Here is a 19,256-nt window from a genome sequence, read left to right as displayed (position 1 = left end):
ACGATATCAAATTTATATTAAAGTAGAAATTTATTCAAATCTATCCGTACTTTTTATTTTTTCACATTTTATGAATTGGACTTATTCTTTTTCATTTTTGCAAAAATAAATAAAAGTTTAGGTAATGAGACTAATTTTTAAAAGCTATTTTGCCACATCTATAAAAAAAACTTTTAGACCAAGATAAAAACATAGCTATCGAGTTATAAACTCAATTCATTTTCTTAAAACTAAAATTCATATACAAGGTATTAAAAATTATATAAGGTTAGAAAATAATAATTATTCAAAGTTTGAACATAAAACATGTTCATCAATAGATTAATTACACTTCACTGATTTTTAAATTTATGTTTTCAAAATTCCCTATTAAATAGAACCAAATTCCTCCAAATTTTATGAGTTGGAAAATCTCCAAAGTTTATGAATTGGAAATAATTTCCACTTATGAAGCTTAAACAAAAAAAAAAAAAAAAAAAAAAACAAAACCTCTCTTTTAACTTTGACCATTTAATCAGCTCTTTTTGCGGCCTTTCTATGGCCACCAATTCTCCTAACTTTCCATTCCCCAAAATTCCGTCAGCACTATAAATTTACATCTCTTTTTCATTTTTCAAACACAACATCCCCAAATTATTGAAAAAGGAGAGAAGAAACAACTTGGACGACAAATAATAATGGCCGGACAAGTTGGTTTTGTTTTGGGTTTCATTGCTGTTGTTTTTGTTCACCATGTCGCTGCACAGAAGGTGCACGTCGTTGGCGACACCACGGGTTGGACGGTTCCATCGACCGACACTTTCTATTCCGAATGGGCTGTTAAAAACGCTTTTGCTGTTGGCGATTCTCTTTGTAAGAATGTGGAAATTCATTAAGCTAAATTCATAGCAGATACATGAATATAGTACGAACATGCATGTCCTTAATTAACTCATCTGCTTAATTCTTTGGATTATAAATTGTTGAGGTTGACATATCCATAAGTTTGTGACAGCAAAATCATTTATTATTAATGGGTTGATTTTGCGCATAACTTTAAGTGGTAGAATATGGCCGACTTCATGTTTGGTGCTCCAACAAATTGACTGAAATATTAATTTGTTACATCTCTTTATTTGTTGAATCTTTATTTGTTACATCTCTTTCTCTCTTTGTTGTTCTAATTACAAACAGAAACTATTATAACCGCATATTCTATATAACTAGCAGTGTTCTTTAAACACATTCTAAGTTTTAAAGTTATGTTTATTTTTTACAGCATTTGAGTTCTTGACCGGAGCACATGATGTAATTCAAGTACCGAAAGAATCCTTCGAAGCATGCAACTCTGATAAAGCCATCGGTAGTGTCCTCACGACCGGCCCTGCGACTGTGAAACTCAACACTGCTGGCGTGCACTATTTCATTTGTTCTATTGGTAAACACTGTTTGGGAGGTCAAAAGTTAGCCGTCACCGTCTTCTCCTCCGACTCTACCACCCCTGGTGGTGCAGTGTCACCTTCCCCAAGCGGTACTAAGGAGCCATCGACAACTGCAAATTCTCCGTCCTCGTCAGTACCAAAAAGCGGTGAAACTCCTGCAGCTCCAGCACCTTCCTCCTCCACTGCAGTGATGGCAACTATTTATGTCACTTTATCCGCCATTGTTATGAACTTGTTGTTCTAAATGAGGAATATTGTACCTGACACTCTTTTCTCCTTTTTCATATTTATATAAGTAAAGATGGGCCTGTTGATCGTTATTTGTTCTATTTATTTTGCTATTACTTTTTCAAAATTTTAAAGGTTTTGATTATATCAGCTCACACTATCATTAGGTTTTTCCATCCATTAATCTCGTTTTCTATAGAAAAATTCAATAATGAAAGGAATGAAGGCTCAAACATATTTAATGTCCTAAAACAAATGAATAAAACTTTAGTTAATTAACTTTTTAATCTTCCTTTACTTTGAGGAAAAAACTTCTTAATCTTCCCTTTTTAATCCAAGCATAACTTAGCCAATATATATACATATGACAGTCGAATTATATTCTCACATCTAATTACATATACTGACGAGTAGTTACCACACAAAATTTTAATATATCAACAAATAGTCATGTCACAAAATTTTAATATATCATCAAGTGTGAAGTTTTGTTTTATATATATGTGTATTTATTGAGAGGCGAAGACCGAAGACTTGGAAATGTCAAGTCAAAAAGGTAGCATATGGACATCACAATCGGGTTATATAATATATATCTTTTTTTGTTAGAATTTTTTGAGACAAAGTTGGATGTAGTCAAGAATTAATTCACAAATATTGGTGTGGGTTCAACTCTCCTTTCCCACCCATTGACCCTTATAAATGTATACACCAGCTTTCTTTCAACAAAATATTTTTGGTTTTTATTCATTTGAAAAATAAGAAAAATGGGTGGAGGAATTATTGGTTTAGTTTTGGGTTTAATTGCTGTGGTTTTGATTCACCAAGCCACCGCTCAGACGGTTCGTGTAGTCGGAGACTCCACCGGTTGGACGGTTCCGAAGGGCGGTGCTGCTTTCTATTCCGAGTGGGCTTCTAAATTCAACTTCTCCATTGGCGACTATCTAAGTATATATCAATCTTCTCTTCTCTCCTTTAATTTAAATTTCTAGTCTTTGGAATTATTAATCACAATCTTAAAGAGGTCTAGTTTCTAATTGATCGATTGTGTGGTTAAACTCAAGAAAATAAAATCTAATCTGTTTGATTTTAGTTTTTAGTTCTTTAGTTTTTCTTTTTTGGCAGCGTTTAACTTTGGGACGAACCTGCAGTGTCCAAGAAGTACCAAAAGGGTCGTTCGATGAATGCAATGGACACAATACCACACATTATGCCATCATTACAGGTCCTACAACAGTGAAGCTCGACACAGTCGGCATGCATTACTTCATTTGTACCTTTGACAATCACTGTTTGCAAGGTCAAAAGTTAGCTGTTAACGTCACAGTTACCGTCTCCAACAATACTCCAAACGATAATGCAATGTCACCTTCTTCAAACGCTGCTCAGCCACCCACAAGAACTCCCCCTGCTTCTCGTGGGGATGCATGCGCTCGAACTCCTGCTAATTCATTGTCTTCGTCACCACCTATTATTTGTGATGGATCTTCATCGACTTTGACGCCTTCCTCCTCTACCTTACTGATGGCAATACTTTATGTTACTTTGTATACAATTGTTATGAACACTTGTTTTAGATAGTATGGATTTACATCGGACCTTATTTTACTTATCTTTTTAGATTAATGAAAACATGTTTAGGAATTATTTTGAGATTGTCAATGGATGGTTTGACAACATCTTTTTATTTATTTATCTAAAAAAGTTAGTCTCCCACTTATCTATAATTTTTTTCCTCTCTAATGTTTTTCTATAAAAAGAAGTTAAAAATTCAATTTTCTCGGCCAGACTTTGAGAAATGTGAAAAGAAACAAAAATAAAAATATATTGAGGGGAGACTTGGAAAAGAAAAATTAGAAAATTAAATAAGAATGAATTAGTCTCTCCCAAAGTCTCCATGAGGAACCTTCCTCCACTTTTGGAGTATCTCCAAAGTCTCCAAATTAAAGTCTCCCAACTTGTACGCATTTGCATGATTTTTCCATAATTCCCATTCCCTTTCTTTCTTTTTCTAACTTTGACCACCATTTTTCATTTTCAAAAGTTAGATGTAAAGTGGGTATGGTCTGGTGAGTTCGGTTTTTCTTTAAACCTAGTTCTACCCTATTTGAATTGTGTCTTGTCTAGACAAAATCTAACCCAACCTTTTGGGTTGAAGTCAGTCGAGGTAGAGCTTGGCGAACTTCAACGTTTAGCCAAGTTCGGTTTAAGTTTTTCCACCATAATGAAAATTAATTTTTCTATCTAAGTTACACTCTTATTAATTTAATTAAACCAGATCACTCAAAGTAATTTTTTTTCGATTTGTGATTGAATTCAAAAGGAATCCATGAAGCACTATGGGAATTTTGAGTCGTATCTTTTAAGAAAAATGTACAAGAAGTAGGTTTAGGTGAGGTTAGAGATACTTTTCTCGTATATCTCAATCTAGGTTGACACATCTCGACATTTTCATCGTATCTTCAATCCAAAAACATATTCATTAATCAAAGTAAAGTAGTAGAAAGAGTTGCAGCCGTTTTGATACGGTTTGTATCCAATTGTTTGACCATTATTTGCGTTGCGGAAGACTATTACTTTCCAACACTTATTTCTCTATACATTTACATCCCACTGCTCAGACGGTACATATCGTCGGAGACTCCGACGGTTGGACGGTTCCCCCAGGCGGCGCTGCTTTCTATTCCGACTGGACTTCAAGAAACAACTTCTCTAATGGCGATTCTTTAAGTACCGATTTCCTCTCCTATATATCATCCTTTTTTCTTTAACTGAAGTTCAATTAGTCTTTAAATCTTATTCACTTTTTCAATTTGGTAATCTTTTTATTGTGTTTCACTTTTTGAATTTTGAAAATTGGGTATATTTTCTCATAATTTTTTTATTCATAGGTGTGTCAAAATCATATGTAAACGCATTTGATTTAGTTATATACATATATCCTCGACCCTACTTTAACATAAAAAAGTGAACACATTTGCGTTGTTTTTTTTTTTCTTTCAGCATTTAACTTTCGGGACAAACATGCACGATGTTCTTAAAGTAACATGAAAAGAGTCCTTGGATGCGTGCAATTCCAACAATGCCATCGGCAATGTCATTACTACAGGTCCTGCCACAGTGAAGCTCGACGCTGCCGGTGTGCTTTACTTCATTTGTACCGTTGGCACACACTGTTTGGGCCGAGGCCAAAAGTTATCCTTCACCGTCTCCGCTAGTACGACTGACAACGGTGCAATGCCGCCTTCTTCAAACACTCCTCTTCCTCACAGTGATGCATGTGCTCCAGATGACAACCCTTTACGTCACTTTGTCCGCCATTGTTATGAGCTTGTTGTTTTAGATGATTCATGTGGATTTATATTTGATTTTTTAAATAGAAAAAAAATCCTTTTCATATTAATAAGTTGGGGTGTCGTATGAATTTGGTAGTTATTTATTTTATTTATGGAAGTTTATCGAGAGTTGAGAGAATGTGTTAGACTTGTTGACTTTTCCTTCTTCAGCTTCTAGAGGTTGGGAGACATTCTCAACCAATCCATATTTTCGGTTTGGTTAGGTTGCAAACTCGAATAATCCGAATTAAGTTTCTAACTCAACCCAACCGACTATTATTTTTATTTTATTTTATTTTTTTCGTTTCTAAATTTTAATGTTTGTAAATGGAAATCATCAATAGTAAATCGAATATATTTTTTATCTAAGTTAAGAAGAAAAAAACTCTCGAAACTTACCATTGTTTAACTTTTATTAAATAAATAAATAATAATGAAACATAATATATATTTATTATATTAATTCGGTTTGGGTTGTCCAAATTTTTCAATCCTCCAACCCACAACCTAACCCAATCTAAAAAAAATCAAAATTTTCAACCTAACCCACATAATATGGGTTGGGTAATTCGAATTGTCCGATTATTCGAGTTATTCTTACACCTCTATCAGCTACGTTTGATTATTTTAAATTGAGTTGTTCTCAAATATTGCTAAATGAATAAAAAATATATATTTATAAATATATTAAAATATATTCACAGATGTTTATAAACATTAATTAAAAACTCTTACTCCCTACTAACCATAGATTTTAAATGTTAATAGACATTGATATTATCAATACAATATGAAATTTTGCAGTATTTGTTAATATTTTTAAACTTTTGCTTTTTAAAATAAATTCTCTTTAATTTTTCAATTTGGGTTTTGTTGAATAAAGCTTGTTGTTCTTAAATTTTATTCCTTTTTTTTTTTCTAATTTTTAATGTGTACGTTTATATATTATTTTAGTTTTTTACTTTTAAAATATATTTGTTTTAATATTATTGTAATATTTAGTATAGACTAAAAGAGTAAGGGAAATTGTAATAGAATTTTTTTTCTTTCACTAGAATTTTTTTCTTTTTTTTTTTTTTTTGTATGCATTGATTTTTTAAAGTATTTTTTTTGAAAACCACAAAATTAATTTCATTTCAATTTTTCAAGATGTTATACATCATTCAATTTAAAACTATATTTATTTGAAGGTTAGACTATTAGGTCCTAATTTTCTTTTTCAAAAGGTAACTTTCTATATAAAGTAGTTTATTTTTTTCTTTTTTCTTTTGTCTAGTATATCATTTTAAAATGTCTAACGAGTTTTATTCTAGAAGAAGAAGAAAAAAAAAAAAAAGAAGAAGTCTAACAAATTTGGGAACTTTGTTATTATTTTTATCTAATAGTTTCAAGCATATTCACTTCCTCTAATTTTGTGATAATTCGACATTTTTTTAACATAATAAGTATAGAAAATCGAACCACAAATCTTTCGTGTTTATATATTATTTAATATAAATTGAGGATGAAAGATTTAAACCTAAAACTTTTTTATCATAAAATACATATATATGTAACAGTTGAGCTAAACTCTGATTGAAATAACTCATAGGTGAATTATATGTTTGCTTTATGTGATTTATTTAACCTTAAGATTTTAATTTGTGCTACTAATAGTTACGTTAACTATTAAAAAACATTGTATCAATTTGTTAAGGAATACATTTATAAAATTATTATATACTATATAACATATTTTGAGATATTTTTAAATATAATAAAATAAACTAAAATATTTATTAAAATAACAAAATATTCCAACCCATCAGTAGATTAGTATCTACGTTCATCAATGTCATGATAGATATAGATAATAGTGATCATCTATTGCGATCTATCGCGAATAGACTGTGATATTTTTTATATTTGTAAATATTTTCAACAATTTTATCCTAAAAATAATTTAATTTTAATACTCGATCCATATATTAAATTAAAAAAAAGGAAAAGTTAGAATTACATAAACATAATAACATAAATCTAAAATTTTTTCCCACGTTGCATCTAAACTTTATATGAATTCGTGTCGTCCCCCATGACATAAAATTCTGGAAAATACACCTCTCCTCAATAGAGTTGTGAATACGTGGTTGGCGACAAATGGGAAGAAGAAGAAGAAAACAAAAGAAGAAAAATGAAGAAAGAGGAGGCCTTTGAAATGTTTAAGCTAAAAGAGATGATGAGTAGAGAGAACGAGACAAACCATTAATTGGGGCATTTGAATTTTCCAACCCCTTCCAAAGACCCCAACCCAACTTGTACGCAGTTTCCTTTGACTATTCACAAACAACAACAACATCACCACTTTCCTTCCCCCTTCCTTCCCATCACTGCCTTACGTTTCTTCTTCCCCAATTTTCCAATATTTATCCACTTTCTTTCCATTAATATACCCCTTTTACTCCCTTTCTCTATAAATTCCCATTTAACAAACTCATACTTCCTCAAATATAATTTAATTTCCCACACCTGATTCTATATTCATTATATTTTTGAGATCATATTTCTATCATCCATGGCCGGCGCCGGAGTTGCCTTTGTTTTGGGTCTGATTGCGGTGGTTTTTATTCACCCTGCCACCGCTCAGACGGTTCATATCGTCGGTGACAGCACCGGTTGGACTGTTCCACCGAGCCCCACTTTCTATTCCGAATGGGCTGCTGGAAAGACCTTCCGCCTTGGCGAATCTATCCGTAAGTTTTCTTTTTCTTGTTCTATTCGATATATATACATATATTGAATCCATATTTTCTATTATATTTTGTGTTTACTTCACTGTATGGGATTAAAGCTTCATTTGAGTTCATTCATGTGTAAGGTGCCAAATTGAAAGAAAGGGGAAAAGAAACTACATTTTTCCTTTAGTATAGTTTTTATTTGGTCATGATTAACTTTCAAAAGATTACCTCGTTAATTAATTCGTTCTGTGCTATTTGATTTCAATTCAATTCTTTCTTTTCTGCTGCAGAATTTAACTTTCCAACCAACGCCCACGATGTACTTGAAATGAAAACAAAGGAGTCGTTCGATGCATGTAATTTCACCAATTCTGATAACGATATCGAGAGGACAGGTCCAGTGATAGAGAGACTCGACGAGCTCGGCATGCATTACTTTGTTTGCACCGTTGGAACACATTGTTCCAGTGGTCAAAAGTTAGCCATCAATGTCGTCTCTGCCACTGCCGGTGGTCCGATGTCGCCGGGCGGCCCGATGTCACCATCTTCACCATCACCTCCTTCATCGGTAATGCCACCACCGTCTCCTTCATCCTCCAACGCACTTATGGCAACCCTTCCTCTCACTTTCTTCGCCCTTCTTGTTATGACCTTCTTTTAGATACATATTATGGAGTTTTCTTAATTAATTACATTGTGAGAGTTTAATTTTGTTGAGAGTTTGAGAGATATATTTAGTACTTTTAGTGAGATTGGATTTCATTTGTGTCTTGTCTTCCAATTTTTTTAATTCTAGTTTTTGTCTCCAATAAAGTACTTTTACATTTACTCCTGTATTTATATAAGTTGAATTATAATAATTTAGCTTTTCGTCTATTTCGGGTTTGAAATTTCAAAGATATCTACTAAATAACCTCTAAAGAAAATGGAAAGAAACATCGATCTTTAGGTTTTTCACCTAATTTTCATTTAGTTCGTAAATTTTTCTTTATGTCATCATGAGTTTAACTCAACTAGCATTTATACGTATATAAGGATCAAGAAGTATCATGTTCAATCCTCGTTATAGATTACTAAATATATTTCAATTTCGTTTTTTTACACTAATTTAGGGTTTAATTTATACATGTGAACCACGATTCTTCAATCAAAATCAAAATATAAAAACTAAAGTTTGTGATATTTTTATAAAATTAAAGAATGAAAAAAAGATCTTATCTACAATTCAACAAAGAACTTAGCTTTTTGGTTGTGGCCTCAAACAAATGGACAAACAAAAAAGATATGCCTACCCTTCAACTTTTTTTAAGAAAATTTTAATAACAACAAATAAAATGTGTCATCAATTTTTATGTGAATTTGAAAACTAAAACTAATAGCTAACGAAACTTGAACTTGGATCTAAACGAGCCAAAAACCAAATTTGCGTTGAACGAACTAATGGTATTGATAATATGTCCTATGTCATAGATATAAAGCATATAGACAAGGAGACTCGTTTCCTGTGGACCTATAGTAATTATGTATGTACAAAATCTATAAACTATGATTAGATATGTGTTTCAATATTTCTACTCATTTGTCTAGCTACAGTGCTAACAAAAACAAATTCCAAAACTCACAAGTTCAATAAAAATCAAACTCGCACGAAAACTTACAAAGCAACTTGAAATAACTCGAAAAAAATCAGGTATTAAGTATAACCTTAATTATCTGTTTTATGGATTTTAAAACATTGTTTATGGGGGGATAAAGGGTAGAGTCTAACTATAGTAATTATCTATAAATAAGTTGTGAATCTAAATTCTAAGCAAACCATATTCCTATTTAAATAAGAAGTGAAGGTTAATTCAAACAAAATAATTGATGGTAAGTACATGTGGTCAGAAATTCAAATTTGGAAATTGAAAAAATAATAATATATGAGTGGGAATGCATTGTAGTTGATATTATTTCCCATTCAACTATAGTAGATAGATATACGTGTGATCATGTTTAAAGGACGAGGAGTGGGTCCATAAAATAAAGTGGGAATTTGATTATACGTATGGGTGAAAACAAAACACCCATACTTTTATTTAATGGTTAATGCTATTGGGGTTAGGTTGGCCAATTCAATCATTCATAATTATCATCTTTTTTTCTTTATTGTTACTCCTAATTTAGTAATCTAAAAATTCAATTCATAAATGACCGTACTATAGTAATCTTGTAAATTTCAAGATTTTGTTAAAAGTATAAGAATTACAAATCATTCCTAAATGACATTTTTTTAAGGGGTTTTTTAAAAATGTAGAATAAAATCTAAAAATATTTAGAATAATTTTTAAAAAAGAAAAAATTTACAAGATTTTTGTGAAAAAATGATTCTGTACCCGATCTAAACGATAGAAAATATAAATGATTTTGTACCAAATCTAAACAAAATTGTAACCTCATACCCAAGTACGAACAATTTATACCAAATCTAAATGATATATTAGTGATAGTGATCTATCTTTGTCTATTTAGGATACACAACTAACCGTTTAGATATTGGTACACCATCGTTTAGAATCTTGTACCAAAAAAAAAATGAGAAATGAGGAAGAATAAAGAAATTTTAGAAAAGAAAATGAAGAAACTAGTAAATATTTACATAAGTAATCATTTTGTAAACCGAAAGAAGTAATAATATGAAAAAGATATAATAAAGAAAAAAAGAAGTAGGAAATCGTCTGCAAATCGTAAATATTTCAATATTTTGTTATATTTATGAAAATTAATCAAAATAATTTAATTTTCACATCCTTTTTCAAAAGTCAAATCCTATTTTAAATAACAATAAATAATATTCAAGCAAACGTCAAAGTCAAATAACAAACATTTTTACTTTGGAAATGTTTCAAACTTTGAAGATATAAATATATATATATATATATATATATATATATATATATATATACCTTTTTTCACCTTTAAGACCCTTTTACTAAAAATAATTAGATTAAAAAAATTGTAGACACCAAATTAACAAATTTAAACTAAATTAGACATAGTATTATTTCACTAATTATTAACCGTACGTCTCTATGATATTACTAACGATACAAATATATATACTAAGAAGAGAAAGGAAAGAAACCATATGATATGCATTGGCCCCTACGGGCTTTCCTAATCAACGGACAAAATTATTTCTAAAAAGAGAAACTCAAAAGAATCGAAAGGGACTAATCATCTGCCGTGGGATCCATTTCACTACCGTCATCGTCAAAAGTGTCACCGTTGATCTGATCAAGAACGAGCACTAAACCCATGGCGAAGGCACCATCGAATCCCGGCTTGATTATGAGAGAGAAAACGTCTTTCCCAAGCACCACGTTAGTAGAAGCATCTACTTTGCGTTTAATCTCAGCCATTGGTTCCTTCGCCGCATCGAAGATCGTGCAATGCCGATTACCGAAACACCCCTCGATATGGTACTCATCGCCGGAATCCTTCAACACTTCCACCGTCATGCTTGACCGTCCGATTATTGATGAACGTCTCATGTTGAAGATTGGCTTCTGTCCTTCTGTTCTCTCCCCTAAGTATCCTTCCCATCGGTGATGTAGACTCGGCCTCTGTTCCGTCAGTTTTCACAGTTATATATTCTTCCATTTCTCAACCACTGTTTATGTTTAACTATGGAGGAGTCTAAAACAAACAGCAGAAACTGAATCCGTCTCCTGTTCATCGTTTTTTTCTTCCAGTTATTCATCGATTTTTCTAGTACTATTTCTTTTTAATCCTTCCTATGGCCTCTGTTCGTCCTTTTTTCTTTCTTCTTTTTCCATTTATTCATCGAATTTTCTAGTATTGTTTAACTACGGCGTCGAAAACATACAACAAAAACAGAATCACAGATTCACAAATGGCTTTGAATATTCATCACGATTAACTAAGCCAAATCGTTCGATGGAACGCGATTCAGTGAATCGCACTCTATTGAAGAAAAGGAAACTCCGAATCGCACTTCCAATTCAAATCGATTCAACAGTTCAGTAAATTCAAAAACCTGGCGCGAGTAAAAAAACACGGAGCGTCTGGCAGAGTGATATCGGAGCAATTAAGACAAGAAAAATAACCAGAGTGATCTGAACAGTAATCAGATCCAGAACAATCAATTTCAAGAATAACAGAGCAAGCAGTTCCAAAATCAAGCACCAGATTCAAATCGAGCAAACAGAAACGAGAATGAAGGAGATATAATAGAGAAGCGTTATTATTATTAGCATTACCTTCCGACGAACAGTGAGTAAACACTTGCCTTGGGCATCCATGAGAACGATTTCATCCTTCTCACGCGCATCCGGACCGTAAGAATCGACTCTGAAAACGAGCTCGCCTTTGCAATCGTAGACAGTATAGCCATCGCCAGCAAAGAAGAGAGAAGTTTTCATAACAGTGAGATGTTTCTCTTCATCATACACAAAAGCTTCTTCGACGATAACGCGTAATTGTTTCATCTTCTTCTCCAATAACTTGTGGAAATGAAGAACAAACAGAGAATAATGTGAGATTGGTTGATGGAGGAAGAGAATTAGTGGAGTGTAGGAGATGGAGGAATTTATAAATTGGGCGGTGAGTTTCTCATTCTGATGATGATGACAAATTAATAAACAGAATCCATAAAATAATAAATAAAATTTCTATAGAAAGAGAATCCGAAGAGGAAATAAATAAATTTAGTTTTTGCCGATTTAGGTGGTGATGTTTATGAGCAATGAGAATGTAAAGCAACGTCCGTTTTTCTTTATGGTCCATAAAACCGAACTATTCACCACTAATGAGACATTTTTTATTTATTGTTTTAGAAACAAAACATACTAACTAATAAATAAATTGTTGATTGTAATTGTTCCGGATGTTTGATCCGAACTATAATGGAAAGTGGAGTGAGTTATGTTAATCCTAATACTTTCGTTTCTCTCTTTTTCATATTACACTTCTTCCTCAATCCTTCTCGCTTTTTACTTACGATCATAACTTTCCATCAAGAGCATACTATCATAACACTAACTCTTTCATAAATCAATCTCTCCCCCAAACGCTTCTTAATCTAAGCATACTCTTGTTTAGAATATATTTTTATAATTACTTTGGTTTTAGTATAACATAAATCTCTAAATTTAAGAAAAAAGATTATTGTCGATTGTTCATGATTTTTATAATATACATTATATAGTTTTTACGATAACTTTTTTTCTTAATATAAAAATTGCATGGATAGAAAGTCGAACGTTCCGAATAAAAATAAAGTTGAGCTAAATTAAAAAGAGAAATAAAACAACCTAGAAATGTTTTGGGAGATTAGAAAGCAAAATTTACCAAAAGCATTTAGAGTTTATGGCCCACTAGGAGGAAGATTGTAACTTCAAACAAACAAATAGAATTAGGTCAACTAATTACATTATTACATATTGATATGTTGCTTCTTTTGCTTTTTCTTCTCATGTGAAAAGAGATGATTATATTGATGACACAAGTCATTGCTCTATTATTTTTCAAAAATATAGTTATGTATAAATCCACGATGCTTTATTAGATAATCGGTATTAATTTACCAACATAATTATAACTTAACTGACATTAAGTGTTATGTATTGTGTTTAAATATCTAATTTTAAAGTGTAGAATTAGTCTTAATAATTTTTGTTATTTTTATTATTAAATGATTTACCTTCGTAAAAATAGAATGATTAGAAAAATAAGATCACTCGTTGCATTTTCTTTTAAGTATCACTATTTAAATTTTTTTTTTTTTTTTTTTTGTCAAACATGAATATGAGGAAAAAGAATCTCATTCAAGTTTTTTTTGCTTCATATTTGTGGTGACAATATCACTATAAAGTTTTGTTGACTTTGGAGCCCAAGAAATTGTTGACTTGGAAAAATGAAAAATAATGGTGTGGTCAATTTTTCCACTTTGATGATGCTAAGATCAATTTTGAAATGGTTAAAATTTTGTTTTAGCATTTTGCATACTTCTAATTTTCAAAATCAAAATTGCTAGTATAAAAATTGCAATGGATGGGTTTTTATCGATTAGTATATTTGATGTAAAAACAAGAACATAAATACTTAAGTGCTGTTTGGGCCTCCATTTATCGGTGTGGGTTTAGGATTCCATAACACTAACCCTTGTTTGGGGTCCAATTTATGGAAACCCTAGTTTTAGGGTTTCCATAATCCTCCCAAATCCTTTTTCACACTACTCCTTCCCTCTCTCTTTGCCTCTAAGTAATACCCCTTGAAAGGGAAAGAGATTTATGTGTGATTGAGGTGTTTTTCGTTTTTTTCTTGATTTTTTTTTTTTTTTTTTTTTGAGTTTGAAAAACTAAAATCACTCTCTGATTATACATACAGAGTTTTAGGAAAAAGGTAACTAAATTTGTATCTAGAATGTGGATTTTGCCTCCTCTTCTTGTTATTGGAATTGTATTTTCTTCTTCTTTTTTTTTTTCCTTTTTTACCTTTAATTTTTTGGGTTTGATTTTGATATATTATATGATAAATAACATTGGATTTTACTATATTTCATCAATTTGTGCAATGAGTGTGTAGAATTAGTCATTAATTGACACTAATCTACTTCAAAATGACCTTTCTTCACAACCTGGTGATACTTACCTTAATAAGTTTTTATTTAATAAAATTCCTACTTGTCATTTTCAGCTTTTCTTGGTCTAAATAAATTTTGATTCATTCATTCTCTTTTTGTTCATTTTATTTACAAAATTGTTTGAAAATGGCTATAAAATTAATTTACTGAACCATCTCACAATTATGTAATAAGAAATGCATGATTTAAAACAGTCTCATAATTATGTAATAAGAAATGCATAATCGATCGTTAATTTTCTTGACTACGAAAGAAATTTGGAAAAAATGTAAAGAATGAAGTTATGAGTTATTGTTTCAATTATATATATTATAAAAAAAACATAAAGCTGAATGAAGTTATGAGTTATTGTTTCAATTATATATATTATAAAAAAACATAAAGCTGAATTTAACAAATGACATTGAGAACTTAATGAAAAAATTAGATTAAAAATGTGAATGGGAGAGATTAAATTAAAACAAAATATATACAAATTTCATTTTGAATAATGAGATTGTAACATTTATAATATCGTTAAAAAAATACATTCCTCTTGAATTAACGTCAATAATGTAGTAATTAAGAAAATTAAGACAAATGATTTTAAGAAAAATAAGATTATTTAATAAAATAAAATTATGAAATTTGTATATTGAATCTACATTATATATTTAAAATATATATATATATATATCATAACACTATCCACCTAACCCTTCTTACAAACATATCTTGTCATAAAATCTCCATTAACCCTTCCCACCTAACCCTTTTCCCAAACACATATTATCATAAAACTACATTTCTAAACTCTTCCCCCAAACTAGTGTTATGAACAAGGGTTATGATAAAACTAGGTTTATCATAACACTAGTTTTATCATAACACTAACTCTTCCATAACCCAACCCTTCCCCCAAACGCACCCTTAAGGTTGTGAAAATAACAAGGTTTTGACAGAAAATAACAAGGTTTGGACAAAAAAAAAAAAAACAGCACCATGGTTCTAATTTTGGACCTAAGAAAGATTGTTAGTTCAAGTCAAACCCAAATAAACATGTTCGACCACTGTTAGATCAAGCTTCGAAAAATAATTAATGAAACATGTCTTATGTGTACCCCAACCAAAACCATCCCCTAAGACCAAAATGGGACTTCGGGAAGGTGCTTGCCCAATCTAGGTCATCTCTAGCCACACCGTCATACTCTCAACCTAATGTGATGATGAATTATTCCAAAGCTACCAAAAATCTCATTGGATCGACATATTAAGATAATAAAATAATAAATATTTTAAACTTTTTTAAAAAATATTCAAAAATTTGCTTCGATGTTACCATTTTAAGCTTTTTCTTAATACAACAATCGTGGGATAATGAATCAAATCTTTCCTCCGTTAAATAAATTATTTCAATTATCACTGAACTAAACTTACTCTACCGATGACAATAATAAATTTTGATTAGAGCGGAGATTGAGATTGAGATTGAGATGAGATGGAGATATTTTAGGAAGAAAGTGGAAGAACTGTGATTAAAAATTCAAACTTGACAGACGAATGGTGTCTTTTTTCATAGAACAAAAAAATCAAAGATTTCGAAAGTGAAACTTAAAGATATTTACGAAGGAATCGTTACTAATCCAAATTCGGGTTTAGATATTTCATCTTTCTTTTTTTCTTTTTGTTCTTTCTTTTTATGTGTTTCTAATTCAATTATTTTTTCTTCATTCCTTTTTGTTTACATATAAAAATCAAACTCTTTCAATCTTCATCTTTTTATCCACTTCAATTGTGGCCTCAAACGACTCTTTGAGCTTCATTTCTCACTGAATCCGAGCTCTGAAGCTGTCACTAATGGCGGCAACCAACGCACCCATCTTTGCATCTTCCTTTCAAACTTCTCTCCCCATTAGAACCCAACGCAGAGGAGAATCATGCCCACAATCTACTCGAACTTTAGGTGATTTTATTCTATTCCCAATCTAATATTTCCTCTTCTTTTTTTGCTTATTTTAATTAATTCCATGGACTGTTGAGTAAATGGGGAATTAGAACCCCAACTTTCTCGGTTTAGATTCATGATTGGGGGAATCTGATTCTTGTTCTTGCTGCTCCTATGAATTATGCAATGCTATGTTTAGACTTCGAATAAGCCATCTAAAGGAAATGGGGTATTAATGAATTTGAATGAACGTTGTAGATTTTGTAGTTTCGAACCATTTTCTTGCCATGGTATTATTTTACACCATGATTGAACCCAAACTCTAAAGTTTCTTTCTTTCTTTTTTTTCTTTTTCTTCCTTCAATATTTAATCTTTTGTAGATATTTAACAATCTTTTGTAGCTGAATCCAATCAAAAGTTAAGTTTTTCGATAACTATTTGGTTTTTTATTTTTTTATTTTAAGTTATAAACGCTACTTTCATCTTTTAAGTTTTATTCGTTTTCTACCTATATTTTAAAAAACTAAACCAAATTTTGAAAACGACGTAAGAAAATGAATGGAAACAAGCACGATCATTATATTAAAACCAAAAATCAAATGGTTAACTGCAGTTTTGTTTTAGTTTTTCAAGTTTAACTAAGAATTTAGATGTTCTCTCAAGAAAGGTAAAGATTATAGTAAGAAATTTGTAAGGAAATACACATAAGTGTTAAAACAAAAAACTAAAATGAAATCATTATCAAATGGCTGCGATTCAGTGAGACTTGAATAGAAGAACGAAGAATATAGTGTTTTTAAGTTTAAGAAGGATTTTAATCAGCCTCAAATAAGGAAAGGAAGAAAGCATGAGACTGACGGTACAATCATTTACATCAGTTCCTTTGATATTTTTGATGCAGGTTCTAATTTCTCTGGTTCGTCGTCTCCGAAATGCCTTCCGAACAATGTCAGATTTAGGACTGTGAGGAAGGTGAACGCTGCTGTGGCTGTTGAAGCATCTCCAACAGAGGAAATGACAGAGTATAACTAAATCTTTAACATTTCACTGTTGAGTTTTGGTAGCATAAAATTTTCCCTTTGTTTATTGCAATCTTCTAAGAACCAATTAATTAATTGAAGTTGTGATTCCTTTGCAAACTCTTTGTCAGGATCAAACTTCCATCTTGGGCTTTGTTTGAACTTGGAAAGGCCCCGGTTTACTGGAAAACTGTGAACGGTCTACCCCCTACCGCAGTAAGCATAATACCACTTGTTATGATTTGTTGCATATGTGTTTGTGTGTTATAATCTGAGACTGCTACATCGGGTTGCATAATTTGATAGGGGGAAAAGCTCAAGCTTTTCTATAATCCAGCTGCTACCAACCTGGCTCCGAACGAAGATTTTGGGATTGCTTTTAATGGTAATACCTGATATACAGTCTTGTATTATGGTATTTCATGTTCATGCCTTCCATCAATTTTTAGATGTAAAACCATCAGATTCATTGTTGTAGAAATGTCACCAGAAAACAATAGGGAAAAATCAGATACTTGGATTAATTTCGAACTGTTGTGAGCTTTCTTTTAGGCTTTACCTCACAAAATCCAAGTTGTAATGATTGAAGTTTGTAATGCTTTTGATTCATATAGCCCGCTGAAAGGACTTTGCATCGACTTCCCCTTTTTTAAGCTGCAATTTGAGCTGTTAGTTCAATGATTATTTGGACATTATGCTGTAGGAGGGTTTAATCAGCCAATAATGTGTGGTGGGGAGCCAAGGGCTATGCTCAAGAAAGATCGAGGCAAAGCTGATGGACCAATATACACCATCCAAATATGCATTCCGAAGCACGGTTGGTCGCATTGCGAGAATTTTACGCTTCTTTATCTTCACTGTTTCATTTTCCTTTACCTCATTTTCTCTCCTGCCCTTCCACAGCTGTAAACTTGATCTTCTCATTCACCAACGGTACCGATTGGGATGGTCCTTACAGACTGCAGTTTCAAGTTCCCAAGGCTTGGCAAAACAAACCAATCGACTTTTTCAATCAGGTAACAATATGATAGGAAACATTTCAAATGATAAATCAATATTTACCAACATTTTCATTCTTTGTTTAGTATAACGTAATAAGAATCCGATTCTCGTGTGACATGGTAGGGTCTAGCTGAAGAGTTGAGTAAAGAAGGTGCGTGTGACAGAGCGATATTTCCAGATACGAGCATTGTTATAACAAGATGTGCAATGATTGGCAATCTTACTGTGGAAGGGGTAAGGAAAATCTTCAATATACAGACTTCTTTATCGTGCTATATTCATCATTCTTGAAGAATTCAAGGCTGCATCTAACAAGATTGGACTATAAATAACAATTGCAGGGTGACCGTTGTGATCTTAATCTTGTACTAGGCTGCACAGATCCTAGCTCGCATTTATTCAACCCACTTGCCAATGTAGATGATGGATCTTGTCCGATTGATACAGATACTGAGGACTAATTTACCTTCTCTCTGTTCTCTCGCACCTCATCTTTCATCGAATTCAAGTTGCATGAGGCACTGCAAAGGCATTTCTGCAAGTGTAAGAAGTCTTGTTGCGCGGTATGGACATCATTTTAGCCAAGCTGATCGTAGTCCATCCCATCAAGCAGGAAGCAAGTTTGCATCTTCTATTGATAGATGAAAAAGAAGTTTTACCCTCCATCTATGTATATTTGTAAAGAAAAACTTCATTAATACATAAATTCAAATTGAATGTTCTTACTGTTAGTATAGAGCTGCAGATTTTCAGTCGCTTTTAGACTTTTAAAATTTTACGCCATAAATATATAAACCAACTAGAGAGTAATGACCAACCACAGACATAAGAGTTAAATTTATAAACTAAAATATACGAGTAATTCATGAAGGTAACAAAACCCAAAACATTTACAATAAGAAAAGCACATTATATGCAATCATTTTCTCGTAAATTTCATATATGCTCTTGTGATTTATAAGA

At 31.7% G+C, this 19,256-nt stretch overlaps 5 protein-coding genes across 6 annotated transcripts; 4 read left to right on the top strand and 1 right to left on the bottom strand.

Annotated features, from left to right (window-relative positions):
- Positions 1 to 609: 609 nt before the first annotated feature.
- LOC103499802 (cucumber peeling cupredoxin-like) lies at positions 610 to 1,741 on the top strand. Its single transcript, XM_008462899.3, has 2 exons — positions 610 to 852; positions 1,259 to 1,741. The coding sequence occupies exons 1-2, from the start codon at positions 678 to 680 to the stop codon at positions 1,663 to 1,665; spliced, it is 582 nt and encodes a 193-aa protein (XP_008461121.1). The 5' UTR covers positions 610 to 677; the 3' UTR covers positions 1,666 to 1,741.
- A 525-nt stretch (positions 1,742 to 2,266) lies between these two features.
- LOC103499804 (cucumber peeling cupredoxin-like) lies at positions 2,267 to 3,376 on the top strand. 2 transcript variants are annotated; one of them, XR_539922.3, is made up of 2 exons: positions 2,267 to 2,597; positions 2,775 to 3,376. XR_539922.3 is itself a non-coding variant. In XM_008462900.3 (2 exons), exons 1-2 carry the CDS (start codon positions 2,417 to 2,419, stop codon positions 3,228 to 3,230), a joined length of 654 nt encoding a protein of 217 aa, XP_008461122.1. In that variant the 5' UTR covers positions 2,273 to 2,416; the 3' UTR covers positions 3,231 to 3,376. The 2 variants fall into 2 exon arrangements, 1 of the variants encoding a protein (XP_008461122.1); XM_008462900.3 differs by having other exon boundaries at positions 2,273 to 2,597; positions 2,758 to 3,376.
- A 3,831-nt stretch (positions 3,377 to 7,207) lies between these two features.
- On the top strand, positions 7,208 to 8,577 carry LOC103499805 (cucumber peeling cupredoxin-like). Its single transcript, XM_008462902.3, has 2 exons — positions 7,208 to 7,716; positions 7,992 to 8,577. The coding sequence occupies exons 1-2, from the start codon at positions 7,539 to 7,541 to the stop codon at positions 8,360 to 8,362; spliced, it is 549 nt and encodes a 182-aa protein (XP_008461124.1). The 5' UTR covers positions 7,208 to 7,538; the 3' UTR covers positions 8,363 to 8,577.
- A 2,133-nt stretch (positions 8,578 to 10,710) lies between these two features.
- LOC103499806 (protein LURP-one-related 12-like) lies at positions 10,711 to 12,484 on the bottom strand. Its single transcript, XM_008462903.3, has 2 exons — positions 11,964 to 12,484; positions 10,711 to 11,306 (listed from the first exon to the last, which is right to left on the bottom strand). The coding sequence occupies exons 1-2, from the start codon at positions 12,189 to 12,191 to the stop codon at positions 10,914 to 10,916; spliced, it is 621 nt and encodes a 206-aa protein (XP_008461125.1). The 5' UTR covers positions 12,192 to 12,484; the 3' UTR covers positions 10,711 to 10,913.
- A 3,399-nt stretch (positions 12,485 to 15,883) lies between these two features.
- Positions 15,884 to 19,024, top strand: LOC103499808 (protein POST-ILLUMINATION CHLOROPHYLL FLUORESCENCE INCREASE, chloroplastic). Its single transcript, XM_008462905.3, has 8 exons — positions 15,884 to 16,289; positions 17,174 to 17,294; positions 17,423 to 17,507; positions 17,598 to 17,676; positions 17,995 to 18,108; positions 18,195 to 18,307; positions 18,417 to 18,527; positions 18,635 to 19,024. Exons 1-8 carry the CDS (start codon positions 16,184 to 16,186, stop codon positions 18,752 to 18,754), a joined length of 849 nt encoding a protein of 282 aa, XP_008461127.1. The 5' UTR covers positions 15,884 to 16,183; the 3' UTR covers positions 18,755 to 19,024.
- Positions 19,025 to 19,256: the final 232 nt, after the last annotated feature.

This window comes from Cucumis melo, chromosome 1 (assembly GCF_025177605.1).
Source record: "Cucumis melo cultivar AY chromosome 1, USDA_Cmelo_AY_1.0, whole genome shotgun sequence".
NCBI lineage: Eukaryota > Viridiplantae > Streptophyta > Magnoliopsida > Cucurbitales > Cucurbitaceae > Cucumis > Cucumis melo.
This window is presented reverse-complemented; position numbering and strand designations above follow the sequence as displayed.